At 34.4% G+C, this 18,030-nt stretch overlaps 3 protein-coding genes across 5 annotated transcripts; 2 read left to right on the top strand and 1 right to left on the bottom strand.

Moving 5' to 3' along the window:
- Positions 1-2,594: 2,594 nt before the first annotated feature.
- LOC108465666 (sialyltransferase-like protein 1) lies at positions 2,595-8,263 on the top strand. Its single transcript, XM_017766042.2, has 11 exons — positions 2,595-3,006; positions 3,103-3,215; positions 4,051-4,137; positions 4,244-4,321; positions 4,403-4,494; positions 4,625-4,826; positions 5,184-5,274; positions 6,059-6,117; positions 6,421-6,569; positions 7,021-7,102; positions 7,209-8,263. Exons 1-11 carry the CDS (start codon positions 2,892-2,894, stop codon positions 7,590-7,592), a joined length of 1,452 nt encoding a protein of 483 aa, XP_017621531.1. The 5' UTR covers positions 2,595-2,891; the 3' UTR covers positions 7,593-8,263.
- Positions 8,264-10,573: 2,310 nt separating this feature from the next.
- LOC108465664 (protein decapping 5-like) lies at positions 10,574-15,176 on the top strand. Of its 3 annotated transcripts, XM_053025715.1 has the most exons (9): positions 10,574-10,894; positions 11,201-11,301; positions 11,471-11,542; positions 11,614-12,519; positions 13,820-13,885; positions 14,172-14,366; positions 14,459-14,569; positions 14,657-14,782; positions 14,861-15,176. In XM_053025715.1, exons 1-8 carry the CDS (start codon positions 10,594-10,596, stop codon positions 14,780-14,782), a joined length of 1,878 nt encoding a protein of 625 aa, XP_052881675.1. In that variant the 5' UTR covers positions 10,574-10,593; the 3' UTR covers positions 14,861-15,176. The 3 variants fall into 3 exon arrangements, with proteins under 3 accessions (XP_052881675.1, XP_017621527.2, XP_017621526.2); XM_017766038.2 differs by having other exon boundaries at positions 10,575-10,894; positions 14,172-14,354; positions 14,657-15,176; XM_017766037.2 differs by having other exon boundaries at positions 10,575-10,894; positions 14,657-15,066.
- Positions 15,177-15,726: 550 nt separating this feature from the next.
- Positions 15,727-17,801, bottom strand: LOC108465665 (uncharacterized protein At1g26090, chloroplastic). The gene is made up of 7 exons (XM_017766039.2): positions 17,586-17,801; positions 17,299-17,442; positions 17,135-17,209; positions 16,851-17,044; positions 16,602-16,773; positions 16,123-16,524; positions 15,727-15,960 (listed from the first exon to the last, which is right to left on the bottom strand). Exons 1-7 carry the CDS (start codon positions 17,799-17,801, stop codon positions 15,829-15,831), a joined length of 1,335 nt encoding a protein of 444 aa, XP_017621528.1. The 3' UTR covers positions 15,727-15,828.
- Positions 17,802-18,030: the final 229 nt, after the last annotated feature.

Here is an 18,030-nt window from a genome sequence, read left to right as displayed (position 1 = left end):
AATTCCGAAAATATGGGTAACTTTCCATAAAACCACTCAAACATTTCCCTTGTTTTGCAAAATGGTCCTATATAATTAATATTTTAAATTCTCTCAATTAAACCCTCATTTTAATTTATTTTTCAATTCTAATTTGACCAAAAATATTTAATTTACGAAAATTATTTAAAATTATAAAATTAATTTTTCTAAAAATATTTTTATTTTCTGGAATATAAATTCCTATTTTTAAATGTAATTAAGCTAACTAAACTAAGATAAAATTATTAATAACCTCTATTAGCTCCTAATTTTTCACTTGAAACCCGATAAACTTACTTGAAACTACTAGACCTATTTTTAGGGCCATACAAAAAAGAAGTAGATCACCATATTTAAAAACAAAGATTGTTGGGATGGAGAAGAAGAAGCATAAACATGTTGGGCAATTTAAGCAAAAAGTAAAAATATTGGGCCATTTATTAAAAAATGAAAAAGGAAGGACAAAAAAAAAATAGTCACTCAATTTTGCCTCATCCAACGTGGCAAGTTAACTGGCCACATCAGCAGTCCCGTTAAGCTTATGACGAAAAATATTAATGGGTGACTAATTTGTCACTTTTTGATAACATTAGTGACTGATTTGTTATTTTTCGATAGTTGAGTGACTGAATTGAAATCAGAGTGACTGTTTTGTCAACTGCATCAAAGTTAAGTGACTGGTGGTGTATTTTACCTTTAAAATTAACCCAATAGTCGACTCTTTTTTTTTTTTGGTACACTTTAATACTTAGCTGCAGAGGCGGATTTAGGGGGGCTGGCAGGGGCCCCGGCCCCCTTAAAATGTAAAATTTTTATTTAGGCCCTTAAATTTTAAAAAAATTAAATTATTAAAGGTAAAATTGCACTTTGACCCCATAAGATTATAAAAATTCGATTTAATTATTTAAAAACTATAAATATATAGACTATAAAAAATTAAAATTTCATTCGCCCCCTGCTTAGCTGGGTATACTCTAACACTTAGTTCATTGTCCCATCATCCAAATCCACCTAATTTTACAAATAATTAGTATGATTCACGCTGAAATAATTATGAAAATTTAAAAATAAAATATACTCTAATGCTATTTTATTTTTCACTCTTTAGTTTTTAAATTTAAAATTTAGATTTAATTATTATCAAGATTTAAATTTATTTTATTAAATTTATTGTGTAACATTTTGAATTGAATTAATTATCTGTTTGTATCAAATTATGGAGTAAAAATTGAAGGTTAAAATATGATTTAAGTCCCTATACATTTCATACATTTGTAATTTAGTCTCCTTATTTTATTTTTTAAGATTTTAGTTCCTCTATGTTTCAACTTTAAAAATTCAGATTTAATTGTTATCATTGTTAAAAATGTTCAGTTAAATTTAATGATGTGACATTTTAAAATTAAAAAAAATTATTTAGTAGTGATGTACTAAAAAATGTGTTGAGAATGCTTATGTGATTTTCTTCTTCTTAAAACACACATTTGAATTAGTCATGATAAGAATATTTTTTTGTTGAAATAATATTTGATATAGTTAACAATAGTAATTATTTAGACTAATTAATGACATTATAAAAGTAGAATGGCCAAATTGTGTCAAAATTAAAGTATATGGATTTAAACCAAGTTTTAGCTTAGTATAGAAGCCAAAATTGAAATTTAACCATTATCTTGTAATATATATAAAAAAAAAGTAAGGCAAACCCAAAATATGATGTCTTTAATACCCTTAAAGTTTTCAATTTATATATAACCAAAAATAAATTTTAATAGAAAATTTAATTATATTAACTATTTAGACTAACTAATAATCATGAAAATATAGGATTGAATTATGTTAAAATTAAAGTATAATGATTAAATTTCAATTTTAAGTATAATAAAATGTCTAAATCTGAAATTAAACCATTTTTGTAAAATGAAAAAAAAAACATGGTGGTGCCCACGTGTCAATAGGAGGAATAGGGTGTAGTTATATAGATTTCAAAACTGTTATATTTCCTCTGATTTTTCACGGTATGTATCCAGCTATTCTTCGTGTTTTGTAAGCTAATTAAGAGATAAATATTGACTACGAATTTTAAATTGCTTCATATTTAGAGTGAAGTTCGAATCCTTAATCACTAGTTAAGATAAGAAAAACTTTGAAATATTGAAAAAATTGATTAACTAAGGTTGTACTTAGTTTGTGAAATAAATATTTATTTTCAATAATAGAAACATGAAAACATTTGTTATAACAGAAATATAAGAAATAAAATAAAATAAATTTCAATGAGGGTAGGATTTAATATTTAAAAATTTGTTGAAAAAAGAATATTTTTGTGTTTATATGAGTTTGAATGTGAATTCATTTAAAGTTAAAAATAATTTTTTATCATTTTCAGTTTTATAAAACATTTTTAGTAAAAATAATGAAAACAAATTATTGTTTTTACATATCTTTATTTTTAACAATGTTTTCTAATTAAAAAGAAAAAGAAAAGAAAAAGAAACAGAGGCTAATTGTTTAGGGCTTCGGCTTTGCTTCTCTATATAAACTTGGGCTGGATTTAGAGTCCAGAAAAATGTGGAACTCCCAGTATCAGTCTTAGCATACAACAGGAAAGCTCATAGTCCATTATTCTGATTTGGTCTTGATTTATCATCCCAGAATAGAATTGTGGCTCTCAGTTCCAAACATTTCTGCTTCTTTGGCGTCATCCTTTTAACAAGATGTCGAAACTAATCCACCCAGAAATCAAAATTGGCATCAATTGATTACTTTCAGTGATATATAAATCCAATCTGCTACTCTAATAACAGTGCAGAAGCAGGTGTAGGGGCTCCTAATTCACATCATAAACCCCGATTGTAAGTGGAGAAACAATGAGATCTCGGTCTCAGTTTCAGTCTCACAAGAAATCCACGCTTCTCCCTCTGGTTTGCGCTGCTGCATTCTTTTCTCTTCTTCTTTTCGGAATCCAATCTTCTTTCTTCTCAGGTTCTTTAGTTCTTTCTGAAGCTCTATTTCTGAACTATTGAAGTTTCCTTTTATTGCTTATTTCTGAATATGCTTAATTTTATTCTTGGTTTTCAGGTCGTATTAACAGAAAAATAGATCTCGGTAAAGAAAAAGTGCAGGTATCAGATCTCAGCCCTCAGGAACTCAGGAGTTTAGCCGACTTTCAAACCAGTGTTCAACAATGCGTGGTCAGTTCTTTTCTATATTAGTTTAAAGTTTTTTATTTTATTTTGTTATAGTTTCTGTTTGCCATAAAATAAAATATACATGACAAAATATTCAACCTCCCTTACAACGCTTTTGACCTCTTTCTTTGCTGGCTTATATTTCTCAAAGCAATCTGTATCCACGGTATTTCCTAAGTTTCTATAGAAAATTCGTTTGTTCTTAATAGTTGTACTTCTTCGTTCCATCATGATGCATCCTTATATGGCGGCATTATATCCTTTGATTCACCAAGTTACTCAGTCACCTCTTTAGCACAATAAACCATTTTTTTCCATATCATACTGGGTATGAAATCGTCTTCTCAATTTGCCTCTCAGGTTACTCTATTACTTAAAAGTGCTTGCGTGCCCCTGTTCAACCTCCACCATTTAATCCTAGGATCTAGAATAGGTCTAGCTTTTTTATACATCTTTAGAAAATGAACATATTGGAAGCTGATGTTGTGTAGCTGTACTTGCCTCCTGTATCACCTTACAGTCTATGCAACAACTCCCTCCCTTCTGGTTAGAAACAATCTATTTTGCTGGCATTCCCTCCACTTAGGTGATTGGATGGAAGTCACTTTTCCTAAACACGTGTTTGCTTAAATCAAGTCTTAAGATAAAAAAAAACACAAAAAAACTCAGATGATGTTCTTGTTTCCATTCCATGTTGCATTAAACAATAATAAGAAAACTTGGATTAGTTTAGTTCAATCTAAATGCTGATTTTGCCGAGAATTGGATGAGTTTGTGAGTTGATGATGACTGTATTTCATTTGTGGAAGTCTGCATTTACTGACATGAATGGATGTAGGCGAATAGAGGACTTGGACTCACTGCACATCTTGTCGACCTTTGCAAATTGACTCTTAAGTTTCCTGAAGGCACAAACAGCACTTGGGTCTGGTTTTCTTTCCTTCCTCTTAATAATGCATCCCCCCTCCCCATTTTTGCTCTTCAATTATTTTTAAATGCATTTGTCTGCTGATTGTTCCTGGTGTTTACAGTATAATGAGCAGTTTAAGGTTTTTGAACCATTGGAGTACCATTATGATATTTGTGATGCCATTCTTTTGTGGGAACAGGTTAATGTTCAATCCTTTTCCTTGTTATATTTGCCCACTGAGGAGTCATTTGTCCTCCTAATAATGCCTTTATAAATGCAGTACCGTAACATGACAACAGTGTTAACTAGAGAATATCTAGATGCCCGGCCAGATGGATGGTTGGACTATGCAGCAAAAAGGATTGCACAATTGTATGATTTTCTTGACACATACACTGGTTTATCTTTTCCGGTTTTCTGATTTGGCTTTAAGCATATTTGCTGCAAAAATTGTTTGTCGGAATTAAGTGAACTTGTAAACTTTTTTCGTCGTGGTTTGCAGGGGAGCTGATAAATGCTACAATCAAACACTTTGTGAAGAACATCTTAATGTGCTTCTACCAGCAAAGCCCCCATTCCACCCACGCCAGTTTCGCACATGTGCAGTTGTTGGGAACTCAGGTGATCTATTAAAGACAGAATTTGGGAAAGAAATTGATAGTCATGACGCTGTTATACGAGACAATGAGGCTCCTGTCAATGAGGTAAATTGAAAATACACACGCCAAATGAGTTATCCAATTCTCTGAAAACTTTCAATGTTATTTCTTTGCATTGACTCAGTTTTCTTTTCTATCATTTCAAGGCAATTGATTATCAATAATTTCTCTTAGAAGCAATTAATTCTGCATTTATTTGTGTGTGTGTGCATTCATGCTCTACTAAGATTTTAGACTTTCATTTACTTTCTTTAACTTATCCGAATTAGTAGCAAATTACACTCTGTTTTTTCATCTTTGTCTTTTTCATGAGGCTGCATGGCCTTTGGTTCATTGTTCTTCTGGCTTATGTCGGTATTTAGTCTATGTGAATGCTTATCTCCATTATCACTCGCTTAACAGAAATATGCCAAATACGTTGGTCTTAAGAGGGATTTCCGCCTTGTGGTACGGGGTGCTGCTCGAAACATGATTAAGATTCTCAAAGGATCCGGTGAGTGCCGGTCTATATTAATGTTGCTAATAAAGTTCTGGAATGCTTGTTTTGGATGCTCTTATGGTGTGTTTGGGTCTGGTATTTGGAAGAGAATTTCATTTCAATCCAGGTTTCAAATATGAATTTAATTGTTTGGGTTAAAGTATTGGGAGAATTACAAAATTTATGAGGATTTTCAACATGAGATTTAGCATTTCAATTTCCCTATTGAAATTCCTCCTAAAAGAGGTTGTTTTTCAAATCACTTGAAGATTTCCTTTTACTTTTATCTCACATGGCTCACTATAAAATGTATTCCTTAAAAAAATTAAATATCATATAAAATTATCCTGATAAATATATTTTTGCTGTTACCTTTATATTATTAATAATATCTCTACATTTTCACAAATCTAATGGTACTCGTATTGCATATTGTCCAGCAGACGTAATTTCTTTTAACATCATTTTTCATTGTTTATATTTTTTCCATCTTATGGAAGTTCAATGGCCTAAATTTCATTTGAAGAAATGTTTATCCTAACAATAATAATTACAAATGCTAGCATTTCAAACATGAGTTGGCTTCATTTCAAAGTTCTTTCAAGATTTAAAAATTCCCTCTCCAAACTCTTATTTCATTTTACTTCTACATTTGCGGGGAAAAGAAGGCTTCCCCTCTCTCTCTCTGTTTTATGCACATATAATCTATTTCTTGTTAGCAAATGTGTGTCATTCATGCATGTATTGATGTCTCAATATGATGTTAAAACATAATGACATTGTCAGTTTTCCCATGCAGATGATGAGGTACTTATAATCAAGAGTGTCACCCATAAGGACTTCAATGATATGATCAAGGTGAGAATCCTATATCAGGAAATAAACAATGTTATTTGTCAGTAGCTGGTTGAGTGATTAAGAAACAGAATTTAAAGTTGGCTGCTATGATAGCTTATTTGATTTTGGAGTGCTAGATATCAATTCTGTGATCAAAGTCAAACCCCAGCAACCCTTAGAGTTCGGTGTTTATTTATTCTTGTTTGCTGTTGGTACTCTTTCTTGCTAGATACCTTTTATTGGGATGGTTGTGAGAACTTATACTTCATTTATATGGTTCTTTTGCCATGCCAAATTAAAATATTTTATTGTTTTCTATCACAGAGCATTCCGAATCCTGTTTATCTCTTTCAAGGAATTGTTCTACGTAGGGGTGCCAAAGGAACTGGAATGAAATCTATAGAGCTAGCACTTTCTATGTGCGATATTGTTGATATATATGGTTTCACTGTTGATCCAGGCTATACTGAATGGTCAGTTAATTCTTCAATTATCCTTTACTCATCTCTGTGGTTTTTTGTTCTTTTGAATCTAGTTCCCCTCATTTAGATTTTCATATAAGATTACTTTTCTTTTTTATCAGTTTCCTTACAATTGGTTTCAGGTTTGAGGCTTAATGTATTAAAGATAGTATTGTACACACTTTTGTTCTTAATTCTGTCAGTTAAAGAGGAGAATGCTTCTAATAGTTTCTAGTTTGCATTTTGAATAATAGAAGTCAAGTGATTTAGCCTTGGTTTCAATAATTTGTTTTTACTGATTGATTGTTGAAGGTGAAAGTTGACAATTTACAAGTATGTGGTAGAGTAGATGTATTGTCCAACACCTTTTCAACTGAATCTGAGATGTTTTTCTTGTGCAAATGGTCTGCCTTTTGCATTCATCCCAATTTCTTGCTTATAGTTTCACAATGATTTTTTGTAGGACAAGGTACTTCTCGACACCAAGGAAAGGGCATAATCCACTTCAAGGAAGAGCATATTATCAACTGCTAGAGTGCCTTGGTGTATGATACTTGCACCCTGCAAAAGACTAGGAGCTTTTAATTCCAATTTTGTCACATGTCAAATGAAATCCTACAGATTTGAATTCATGGTTTTGCTTCTTTGCAGGTTATTAGAATTCATTCTCCTATGAGAGCCAAGAGGAAGCAAGACTGGTCCGATGTACCAAGTAGAGAAATGATAAACAGAGCTCATGCTGCTGCCTTGCACTTTAAAAGGGGTCCAGATGGTCAATTGGGACAGTTTGGTAGTTGCAAGGTATGGGGTAATGTGGACCCAGACGACAGTGGGCCCATTTCAGGATCTTCAGACATGAGCGATGTGAGGAAACACTCAAATTACAGCAAATGGGAAACCATGCCTTTTAAGAGCATAAGAAAGGAAGCGCAAGATCATTTTAAGCAAATGGAAGGTGTTTCTATGTATAAAATAGATGGTAACAAATTGGACGATCTAGTATGCGTGAGACATTCTGTAAACCTCAAGGGCTAAGAAATATTACAGGTTGATGCCCTTCTGTATTCTTTTTGGTGGTGTGAGTGGGAGAAACGTTCCTTATCACCAACAAATCAGCAATGAGATGATGAGTGGCCGTTTGGGAATAGCAATCTGTCATTTTGAGTTTGGTGAAATGTTGTATGGTACTTCTGAATGCTGTCCTGTGTGTGAAGCATTGCCCATGCTTCCAATGTGGAAAAAGCCATGGAAGACATTTTGCTCTGTGGTCGCAAACTATGATTACTTGCTACAGGGTTTCTCTCTCCCTCTTTCTGGCTTTTCTGTTTTCTGATTTGAAGATTGTAATTGAATGGTGGCGAGGTGTCAGAATATCTCAATAGAGGGCAGTACAGTTGCTGTTTATGTCGAGGATGGATGTGGACTGGATAATCTGGGATGTTTGAAATTCAAATCTAAAATCTACTTAATTTAGGACATATCCGGGTTTCTTTTTTTCTGTTTGTTTTGTATTGTTTTTTTTGCATGCTTGTGCTGTCTATCGTTGCGAGTTTCCCCTTCATATCTACAAACTGTGGTTTTGTTGTTAGTTCGTTTGTGACATGTTTCGGTGACGAGGCTGGAACCGGACAAAATCTGTGATTCTAAGCATGGGTACATGCTCTAGACATATTGAACTATGATTCATCCAACCCCTTTTTCTTCAAGACAGATATGTTTTCTGTATCTTCAAGATTGATTTCTTGTGGTAGGATGAGAAACTCATAAGCTTAATCGTACTAGTCTTACATGAATTGGGCTGGCCGCCATCACCGTTCATAACACAGTTTAGACTAACTAAATAATAAGAGTTGCGATGCTGATATGCGGATCAAAGCATATCCACTATTTTGTTTTGGGTTTTGAATCCCTTTCTCATAAATCTTTCTGCAGACTAATAAATTTAATAATCAGAAAAGAAGCAAAGCTATGTTTACCCCCAACAAAAACCTTTTACTGGTTGGTTTATTTTTCTTGAAGATAACTTGGGTACAAGTCACTTTTTCTTTTTTAAATGCCTTTTTATTTTAACTTGAGAATTGGCATTGACTTTTAGGTACAACAAAATAAGTAAGATTTCTATTTATTTTTCCATTAATAATATCATGGTCTAAGTTTTTGCTTTTTTTTGGAATCTTTTCTCATAAAATTCTTGAGGAGGAGGAGGAGAAGAGAGGGTTTAGAGGGTAATAAATAAGGGAATTTATAACCAGATGATAGGTTGGCGTTTTGTAAGGAGAGGATAAGAAAAGTGAGACGACAAACATAGTCTACATACATGCATTTGGCATGTTGAATCAAGATATACGCAAAGCAAGAGTAATAAAATATGGTTTCAATGGTAAGTTATTGTTTTCATTTGATGTGAATAAATACAATCTTGAAAATCCGATTCTCTTTGCATTCCCGTCTCGTAGTTGTTAATTCTCTAGTTTAATGCATGACTAGATCTAATAAAGTGGGTTTAGTTATTCATGTTTTATTGATACGTAGAGATAAAAGCTTTGTTCTTAGGGGTCTGTTCTTTCGTCCAAGTATTTCTCTGCTCATAACCTTCCTTTCTCTGCGCTGGGGTGTTGCCATGTTATCAAATTTCCTTTATATTTTTTCTTTTATCTTATTTTATACAAACCATACTTTATCCACGCATTCAAAACCACTTAAATTTTGTTATTTCCAAAATTTTCTATATGTGTAGTATCATCTCTCTTATTATTTTCACATAATCATAAATTTTATTCAATATAATTTTTAAAAAGTATCTTATTTTGTTTAATAGATTGACTCATATTTCAAAATTTAAAAATCTAAAATTGAACAATAAGGATAATTGCAAATTTAATCTAATGATTTTAATTACTACTATTTTGTATCAAATTAAAATTTCAAATTTTAAAAGATTCTATAATTAAAAATAACTATAAAAATTAAATCCAGAATTCAACGGAACAAAAGACAAAAGCATTGTGTTAATTGTGCTTACCGTTTCCAATGGGGAAAAACTGCAATTGTCTGTCTATTTATCTAATTGTATAATCCCATGTTTTAAAATTTGGTTTACTTCTCAAATTAATTATGCCATTAGCTATCAATTTAATTCAGTTGTTGGTTTAATAGTAATAAAAAAAATTATAAACTAATTCAACTATTATATTAAACAATTTAATTAATTGTTCCAATTTCATTCTAACAACATTAATATAATCTATTTATACAAATAAATGGCTTAATATCTCTTTTGGCCCTTATACTGTGGCTAAATTATCACTTTATTACTTTTACAATTTCTTTTATCAGTTTAACCCTTGTATTATTATTTTATATACCGCTAAAAAACCTCCTTATCCAACCAAATGTTGCCACCAAGAAAACTCAAATTCCCTTAAAAAAATATTGAAAATTTATAAAAAAGAATTCCTAAAATTCACCCAAAAGAAAAATCTATAATTTTCTAAAAAAAGCCAAAATTCCGAATTTTTAAAATTTTATGAATATGTTTTTCATAGTTATAATTTTGAATGGCTACACCCTCAAGGTTAAAGCCTTCTCAGCCACTTTATCTACAAGAACATCCTTCATTTTCTTTTAAATGAACTAATATTTGATGTATTCTAAGCTAAAAATTTAATTAATATTTAGATTTAGTCCCTTAACTCTATTCATCATTTCTATTTTCTTTATTTTTGAAATGTGTATTTCCTTTAATTTAACCTAATATTTTGTCGTAATTTATTTTTCATTAATTAAAACTATCTTTTATCATTTTTAAAAATAGATTATTTTAGTTTTTCATAATTTTTAAGTTTTAAGATTTTTTTAAATGTCTGGATTTAAAAAAAATTCAAGTTTAGCATGCCGTTGGTTATAATGATAGTAACGGAAAATTGAACAGTTTTTGAAATAGAAATTTGGATTGGGTAAAACTTATACAGATACCAAAATGGTAATTTAGCTATAGTGCAGGGCCAAAAGAGATATTAACCCAAAAGTAAAACACATGAATTTTATCTGCGATGCTATCTCAAATAAACAAAGGCGTCGTCCACCCAGTTCACAATCTGAAACCCTAATCTCTATCTTTTCAGTTCACTTTCTCTCTCTATTAAATTCTCATGTTATAGCAAGGAAGAAGAAAAGAGATCGGTTAATGGAGACGGGCAGTTCGAGTACGAAGTCGGGTTCAACAGCCGATTCCTACATTGGAAGCGTAATAAGCTTAACTTCCAAGAGTGAGATCAGATACGAGGGCGTTCTTTACAACATCAACCCTGACGAGTCCAGTATTGGATTAAAAAACGGTACCCTCTTCTCTTCACTTCTCGTCCATTGACAACTATTTTGCGTGGGCTCTTTATTGACTTCAAGTCGTGCACCTTGATTTTGCTGGGATTTGTTGTTTTTACCCGCAAATTCAACTCAATTACTATATGGGCATCCGTCAACTCATTCTTTAGCAAATTCAAGTGTTTTTTATTGGTTTCTCTGCTCTGCTCTAATTTGTTTACTTTCTCGAAATCCGTCACTACTAGTCTTTTATGCAGTTTTATGGCGTGTTCCTTTTGAATTCATTGTATATACTTGTGCTTTTATTTTTGTTTGGGCAGTACGATCATTTGGAACTGAAGGAAGGAAAAAAGATGGTCCGCAAGTACCCCCAAGTGACAAAGTTTATGAGTACATATTATTCCGCGGAAGTGACATTAAGGTATTATTATGCTTACCTGCTTTCACAAAATTCATTTGCCCCCAATCTTAATTTTCTCGTTGTGGAGGTTTTTTTCCTGTGCTTCTTCACTTCCCAAGTAATCAACTTGACCAAGATGTTATTGAATTTTATAGTCACTAATGAAATTTCTTTTGGCTTGGTTTTGCAGGATTTACAAGTTAAATCTTCACCACCTGCACAGCCTACCCCACCCATAAATGATGATCCTGCAATTATCCAGGTTAAGAGTTAGAAATGAAACATTAATTTAAGTCTGACTCATTAAATCCTGAAGATTTCCTATCATTGCAGTCTCAGTTTCCGCACCCAGTTTCCACAACTACAAGCGCGCTTTCTGCTGCTACCCGACCTTTAACCGATCCTACTACACATGCTGCTCAAATGGGACTACCGGGGTCTAATTATCAAGCAGCCCTACCTTTATATCTACCTGGAGGGAACTTACGTTCATGGGGGGCATCGCCTCCACCTCCAGCTGCTAATGGTAATGGGCTTCCTATGCCAATGTATTGGGAAGGATACTATGGTCCCCCAAACCGGCCTCCACATTTGCACCATCAATCTTTGCTTAGGCACTCTCCAGGACAATCAATGCCACCTTTCATGCAGCAACCGATGCAATATCCAAATTTTAATGCCTCTTTTCCTATTGGACTTGGCAACTTACAGAGTTCAAGTTTGCCTGAAGCTCCTCCTCCTTTATTTCCTTCCAGTACAGGTTCCCCTAATGTAACTTCTACGTCGTCTGATTTGCCTCCTGCACCCTCTGCTTCACTAGCTTCAGAAGCCTTGCTTAATAAAGCTCCAAGTCCTGCAATTTCTCCAGCTGCTCTTGGTGCTAGCTTACCAGCAATTTCTCCTTTGACTACTGGTCCAGAATTAAATCCTATTGTACCACCAATTGCCCACAAGCCAAGTACTAATCCTACCTTTTTGCATCAAACTACTTCTCAGGCTGCATCCTCTATAATTGGGGTTTCGAATTCCGTTTCCATGGAAACACCTACACCATCAATGGTGACCCCTGGTCAGCTCTTAGAGTCGGGAACAACTGTTGTTCCTTCACCACAGCCTGATGCAACTGTTCATAAAGATGTAGAAGTGGTTCAAGTGTTCTCGTCACCAACTGAACCATCAGCACCTGTTGTCTCAGAAGCTCAGCCTCCAATATTGCCATTACCTCGTGCTGCCCATAAGGTACTTGGCATTTTCCATTTTCATTTCTGTTGTTAAACTAGTGAAACTTGGTAATGGTTCTTTCTTTTGGGAGGTATAGCTGTAATTTGTTTGTAAGTCTTGTTTAATGCATCTCATAACTGCCTCAGGACTGGTTATTGACTTATTGTGTCGAGTGTAACAGTAATTTTGGTAAGGGAATTGTTCAGGCGCTAATAGTGTTGTCAAGACACTAAAGAGCATCACAGATAAAGTTTCTGCACACCTTTATGCGCCTTTGATGAGGGTACATGCCTTCTGCATCTTGGTGCACCTTTATCAAGGTGAAAGGCACATAAAAAGCACCCTTGACTTTGTCCTCTGTTTCTTTAGTTTTGGAGTTTGTTTACCAGATACAATAATAGCTTTCTTTACAAGAATATTAAGTAAACAGTGAGCATTTTGTAGCGCTTAAAGTACATGTTGTGCCTTCTGGCTTGGATTAGTAATATATTGTACAGAAATTAACTTTATGCCTATGGGCTTTGTCAAAATTGATTGCAGTTGAGTGATAAGAATAGTGAGGGTGTTAAAATTTGCCGACAGTCTTTTTTTTCATAATAATGTAATTTTTTCCCGAAGCTACTTGTTTAAGATGGTGGACACATCATATAGATAATACTCTTGTGCTTTGACTGTTGCAGCATGAAAGCTTTGGGGTCTTTTTCTCTCCTTTTTGTTGCTATGTTATGTGGGTGCATATTTTCTATGTTTTCTGTTAATTTTTTGTTGACCATGGGCTGCTTGAGCAGGTATGAATTTGGTTAGAATTTCAGCAATTGCAAATATAACTGATCTGGAAGATTACACTGAATAGTGATTCTTAGAGTGTTAATATCTGGCCAAGTGAATTGAAGTGTTATCCTTGTGATTTGCTCTTACTGAAAGTCTATTTCCTTTTGTAAGGATTTCTTTTGTAGATTTTGATTACTTAGTACAGGTAGGCATTTTTAATGCAGAAGGGTGATTTTTGGCATTAACACTTTACAAGAACCAAAACTCTTGATCAATGGAGGAACAGTATCACCATTTTTGTTCAATAAGATGCAAAGTGGGTGATTGACACATTCCATACTAGAAATCATCGCAGGAATTCTTTTGATAACATGAATTCCTATTTAGCTGTGACTGTATATTGAAATGTAAAAGTTGCTTTGTTGGTGGATGGTGAAAATCTTTGTTGAGTTGAAGTTTGTATATTAGTTTTATTTACACCAATTTGTTTAATTAAATACTGTTAGGGGCCTGATGAATGCCTTTCTTTTTTCTTTTGTTTCTCTAGCCAAATGGACCTTCCTTCCAACCTCGTCATGGTTATAGAGGACGTGGACGAGGAAGAGGAACTTGGGTAAACATCATTTACATTTGCAGTCCAAAATTTTAAGAATTCACAAATATGACAAGATGCAGCAAACTGAATATATTTTTTGAAGCCTTGTGATTAAAGGGTAAACTATTTCATTTGAGTAGGTAATTGATTGAGGAAAAATATGGATTGGATTAGTTTGTAAATGTTTTAGAGATGCACTTTTTGCAGATTCTGTTTCTGTATGATGAGTTTTAGTACATTTTTCAGTGGTTAGAGCTATTCATCAAGACTTTGACATGATATTATGAAAATTTCTTTTTGGTAGAATTCACGTCCAGTTACAAAATTTACTGAGGACTTCGATTTCATTGCAATGAATGAGAAATTCAAGAAAGATGAAGTATGGGGTCATCTTGGTAAGAGTAGGAAATCAAATTCTAAGGATAAAGAAGGGGATGCCAGTGATGAAGTTGGTTATCAAGATGAAGATGATGCCGAAACATCTAAGGTTCAAGCCAAGGTCACATTGCGACCTTTTATTTGACTTTCATACCAGTTTGATTTCTGTTAAAGGCTCCCTGCCCACTCTTTGAGTTTGGTTTTGTATTGCAGCCTGTTTACAATAAGGATGACTTTTTTGATACTCTCTCCTGCAATGCCCTTGATAACAACACACAAAATGGAAGGCCAAGATTCTCTGAGCAGATGAAATTGGACACAGAGGTCATGATGCATTTCATGTTTTTCTTCCTATTTGTTCTCCGAAATATGCAGACCTTGTTTGATGTCATTTTGGTTTTGGTGGTGCAGACTTCTGGTTTTTTTTCAGGACATCGAGGTGGACGTGGTGGTCGCTTTGGGGGTGGTTATCATGGAAGAGGGTATGGGCATGTGGGGAGGGGTAGTGGGCGAGCTATGTCTATGCGAACTCCATAGGTGTGCTTGATATTTCAAAATGTTTATTGCCGCTGGCAGGCCATGTTAAGGTGTTCTCTTTTGTTTGAAATGTTACAGCGGATACACATTGAAGGCCTAGCTACCCAGCAAAGGTAAAGACTGATTTAGGGGTTATGCTCAGAATTTGTTTTTCTTTGTTAATTCTCCAGAAATAAAAGTAGGCATTAAGCTTTGGTTTATCAGTATGACCTATTTTGTTTCTCGTTGTCCATAGTTATTTCATGGATCTAATCTAATGAAAAGACGCATTCAGTTTTAATTAAGATGAGCTTGTTTTGCCACTTAGCATAATTTCTATATGGTGGTTGATTTACCATATATGTATTTTGGGGAACTGTATGTGTATATGAAAAGCAAAATTATTTGAAGGGAACTGCTTTACTCACCGTGGATTAGATGGGTGATGGGGATCTGAAGAGTTCCCATCATACAGCAGGTGTATACAGACCCAATTATGGCATCATCTCTATTATCTACGATAACCAATCTTTAACACTGCATGTGGAAGTTGAACAATGCTCTATTGGAGTAATCAAATCACATGATTGTGAATTGGTATACTTTCAAGTACCGATATGTTATATAAGAATAATATCTGTCTCTACTAGAGCATGAAGTGACTGGACTTATTAAACTTCTAGCGTGATGCTATTAGAGTTGTACCTGGTTGGATTTATATGATGATTTTGTTTTGAACTTTTCATACATAATGTTTGAAGGGATTAATTTATGTAGTATATATAAGCACATTAATTTTCCATTGAACAGGAATATCGTATATAAAAGGTTACTGATAGTATTTGCATTTAAGGAATCATAATGGTTTGAGATGAGGGTAAATGAAGCTTGTGTAAAGGAGGTGGAGGCAAGGGACAAAATCAAGGGCCTTTAAAGGCAGATTGGTTCATCTTGCTACCTGTGGCTTATTAAAGAGTCCAATTTGAAGGGATACCCATCAAAATAAAATTTGATCACTATCGTTTCAAGAAGACACTCAAATGTGGAAAATTTTGATCAGAAAGCATTTATCGAATAGTGATTACAAGACTTCTTTCAATGAACTTGGCGCCTCCTACCTTACCTTGCATTTGTGGTGGGAGAGAAATGACTCGTCTTTGGTCCCCCGCTTCCACCAGCAACTCTGATCCTCCTCTATACTGCACTTGTCATGCAATGAACAATCATCAGCATAATTCACCAAATCAAAATTTTTACAAGTGATGACATGGGAGGAGCAATGAGAACTTAAAAACGACTTTTGAACCTTCAAAACTATCACACAACTTGAAAAGAATTGAGGGATTCAGAACTGAACATACTTGATATAGCTTGATGTCTGACTTCTCGAAACCTGGCATGAGAAGGGTTGCTGTTTTCTTTGCTGTGTCAAAAATCACAGATGAAACCTTCTGGCTTGCTGGCAAAGAAAGAAGACCCCTTGCACCCTCCACGCTATTGTTCATCATGATGGCATTCCAATCTTGAGGGGAATCCACTGCAAGATTCGGAATACAAGCAAAAGGCAAGGGATACAAATTCTTCTTCAGATTTTCCACTGATTCAACATCCAAATGATGGGTAGGAATGGCAAATGCACCACCCACCTGTGTATCAGCTTGGATTGCACAACCCCAGAAACGTAATGCTGAACTGATTGATATTGAAATGTTTGGATTCATCACAAGAAAGCACCCAAATTGATAAGATCCTGAAGATCCTCTCTGCACAACTTACAGCCTTTCAATCTCCTATAGCAAAAAATTGGTGAATGATAAAATGAAATACATTCCGTGGTTACCTCAAGAATTCGTTCTAGACTGTCCCATATTTCAGCACTGATTGTTCCAGTGAGTTGGGATGGGTTACCACTTATGCCCATAGCTTCATCTACGAGTCTCAGGAGTGAAGGACCAGCCAATCTCCCAAGGTCAGTTTTCTCAGCCATGCTCCGCAGGTACTTCAAGTAGAGTCTGTGCAGAGTTAGAGGGGGTTGTGTACATACTTCATTTTAGGAAAGAAAGATAAATTGTTTTGTCTATTTCCAAACCTTGCTTTACTGCTTGCACCTATCATTCTTAGGGTTTCTTCGGTGCTGATACCATCATATATGATAATGTCAAATTTATCGTTTTGATGGTTCTTCCGAGCCCGTTTCCCGAATAAACCCAGAAGCCTCACAAGTGCAAGTAGTGAAAAGATAGAATCCATTCCGGGAAGCACCCCAAGCTCTTCTCCAACAACCTAGTAGACTAATACATGTCAAAATCAACATTCATAGTGTGAAGTGCAAACACCTAAGGTAAAAAGGATGATGAGATATTACATACACACCCCTTCCAGAACTCCTTGTGTCAAATTAAGACGGCCATCTGCTTTCTTCAGCTCATTTAGAGGTTCAAGAAGCATCTGCAGTTTAACGAATGATCCATTCTCAGCGTAATTACAATAAACCCATTTGAAATGGATAGATGATGAAGCATGGAAAAGGAACATACTTTAGTAGTTTCCAGCCTAACAACAGAAAGGTTGCGGGTGCATAGAGTAGGAGAGGAGTCGATCTTACAATTGAGAAGACAGTCAGCAGTGCGATCCTGTCCTTGTAACACTAAGCATGTGCTGAGTCCAGCCATTGCATAATGCTAAGCAGCAGCAAAGAAAGGCATGAAACAAAGAGATTAGATGATGATATTTGGAAAAAGGGGCCATTTCTAATTAACCCTATCTGTCAGCTTCAGCTTTCCTTTTCCGTTAATTGGTGACAAGTGTAACTAGGAAGTAGTACCTGGGCAGCGAAAACAGAGGAGATGGTCTTGCCGGAGCCGCCTTTGCCTAAGAAGGTGATCAATCTTGGAGTTTTTGAAGAAGAATCAATGATGTCATCACCATTGTTGACCGAAAGTTGAGAGATTGTTCTTCGTGAGGGACTCCAAAGACTGGATTTGGACTTGGAATTGGAGAGAGGGAAGATAACAGGGGAAGACACAAGCACAGAGGACATTTTTGTTTTTCAATTTTTAGACATAGAACAAGCCTATGGCTTTATAGTTTACAAACAATTACAGACAGGAAATGGATTAATTAGCCGATTAAACAAAGCGTTCTTATGCCGGGCCGTGTTGGCCCAATCAGACAGATCCCATTCCCAGCACCGGCTAGATTACATCATACTTTTTCTCTACTAAATGCTATTCATATATTCGTATTTTAGTATTTAGAGTAACAAACAA

Source organism: Gossypium arboreum, chromosome 3, assembly GCF_025698485.1.
Source record: "Gossypium arboreum isolate Shixiya-1 chromosome 3, ASM2569848v2, whole genome shotgun sequence".
Lineage (NCBI taxonomy): Eukaryota > Viridiplantae > Streptophyta > Magnoliopsida > Malvales > Malvaceae > Gossypium > Gossypium arboreum.
This window is presented reverse-complemented; position numbering and strand designations above follow the sequence as displayed.

Bases quoted from the DNA above. Each gene is read 5' to 3' on its own strand.
- LOC108465666 (XM_017766042.2), top strand. From the start codon at position 2,892: ATGAGATCTCGGTCTCAGTTTCAGTCTCACAAGAAATCCACGCTTCTC. The intron at 4,827-5,183 runs GTAAATTGAAAA...CTCGCTTAACAG, and splicing joins ATGAGGCTCCTGTCAATGAG to AAATATGCCAAATACGTTGG. The intron at 6,118-6,420 runs GTGAGAATCCTA...TTTCTATCACAG, and splicing joins ACTTCAATGATATGATCAAG to AGCATTCCGAATCCTGTTTA.
- LOC108465664 (XM_053025715.1), top strand. From the start codon at position 10,594: ATGAATTTTATCTGCGATGCTATCTCAAATAAACAAAGGCGTCGTCCA. The intron at 11,543-11,613 runs GTTAAGAGTTAG...CTATCATTGCAG, and splicing joins ATGATCCTGCAATTATCCAG to TCTCAGTTTCCGCACCCAGT. The intron at 14,570-14,656 runs GTCATGATGCAT...TTGGTGGTGCAG, and splicing joins AGATGAAATTGGACACAGAG to ACTTCTGGTTTTTTTTCAGG.
- LOC108465665 (XM_017766039.2), bottom strand. From the start codon at position 17,801: ATGTCCTCTGTGCTTGTGTCTTCCCCTGTTATCTTCCCTCTCTCCAAT. The intron at 17,045-17,134 runs GTGTGTATGTAA...TTAGTCTACTAG, and splicing joins CACAAGGAGTTCTGGAAGGG to GTTGTTGGAGAAGAGCTTGG. The intron at 16,774-16,850 runs GTTTGGAAATAG...AACTCTGCACAG, and splicing joins GGTGCAAGCAGTAAAGCAAG to ACTCTACTTGAAGTACCTGC.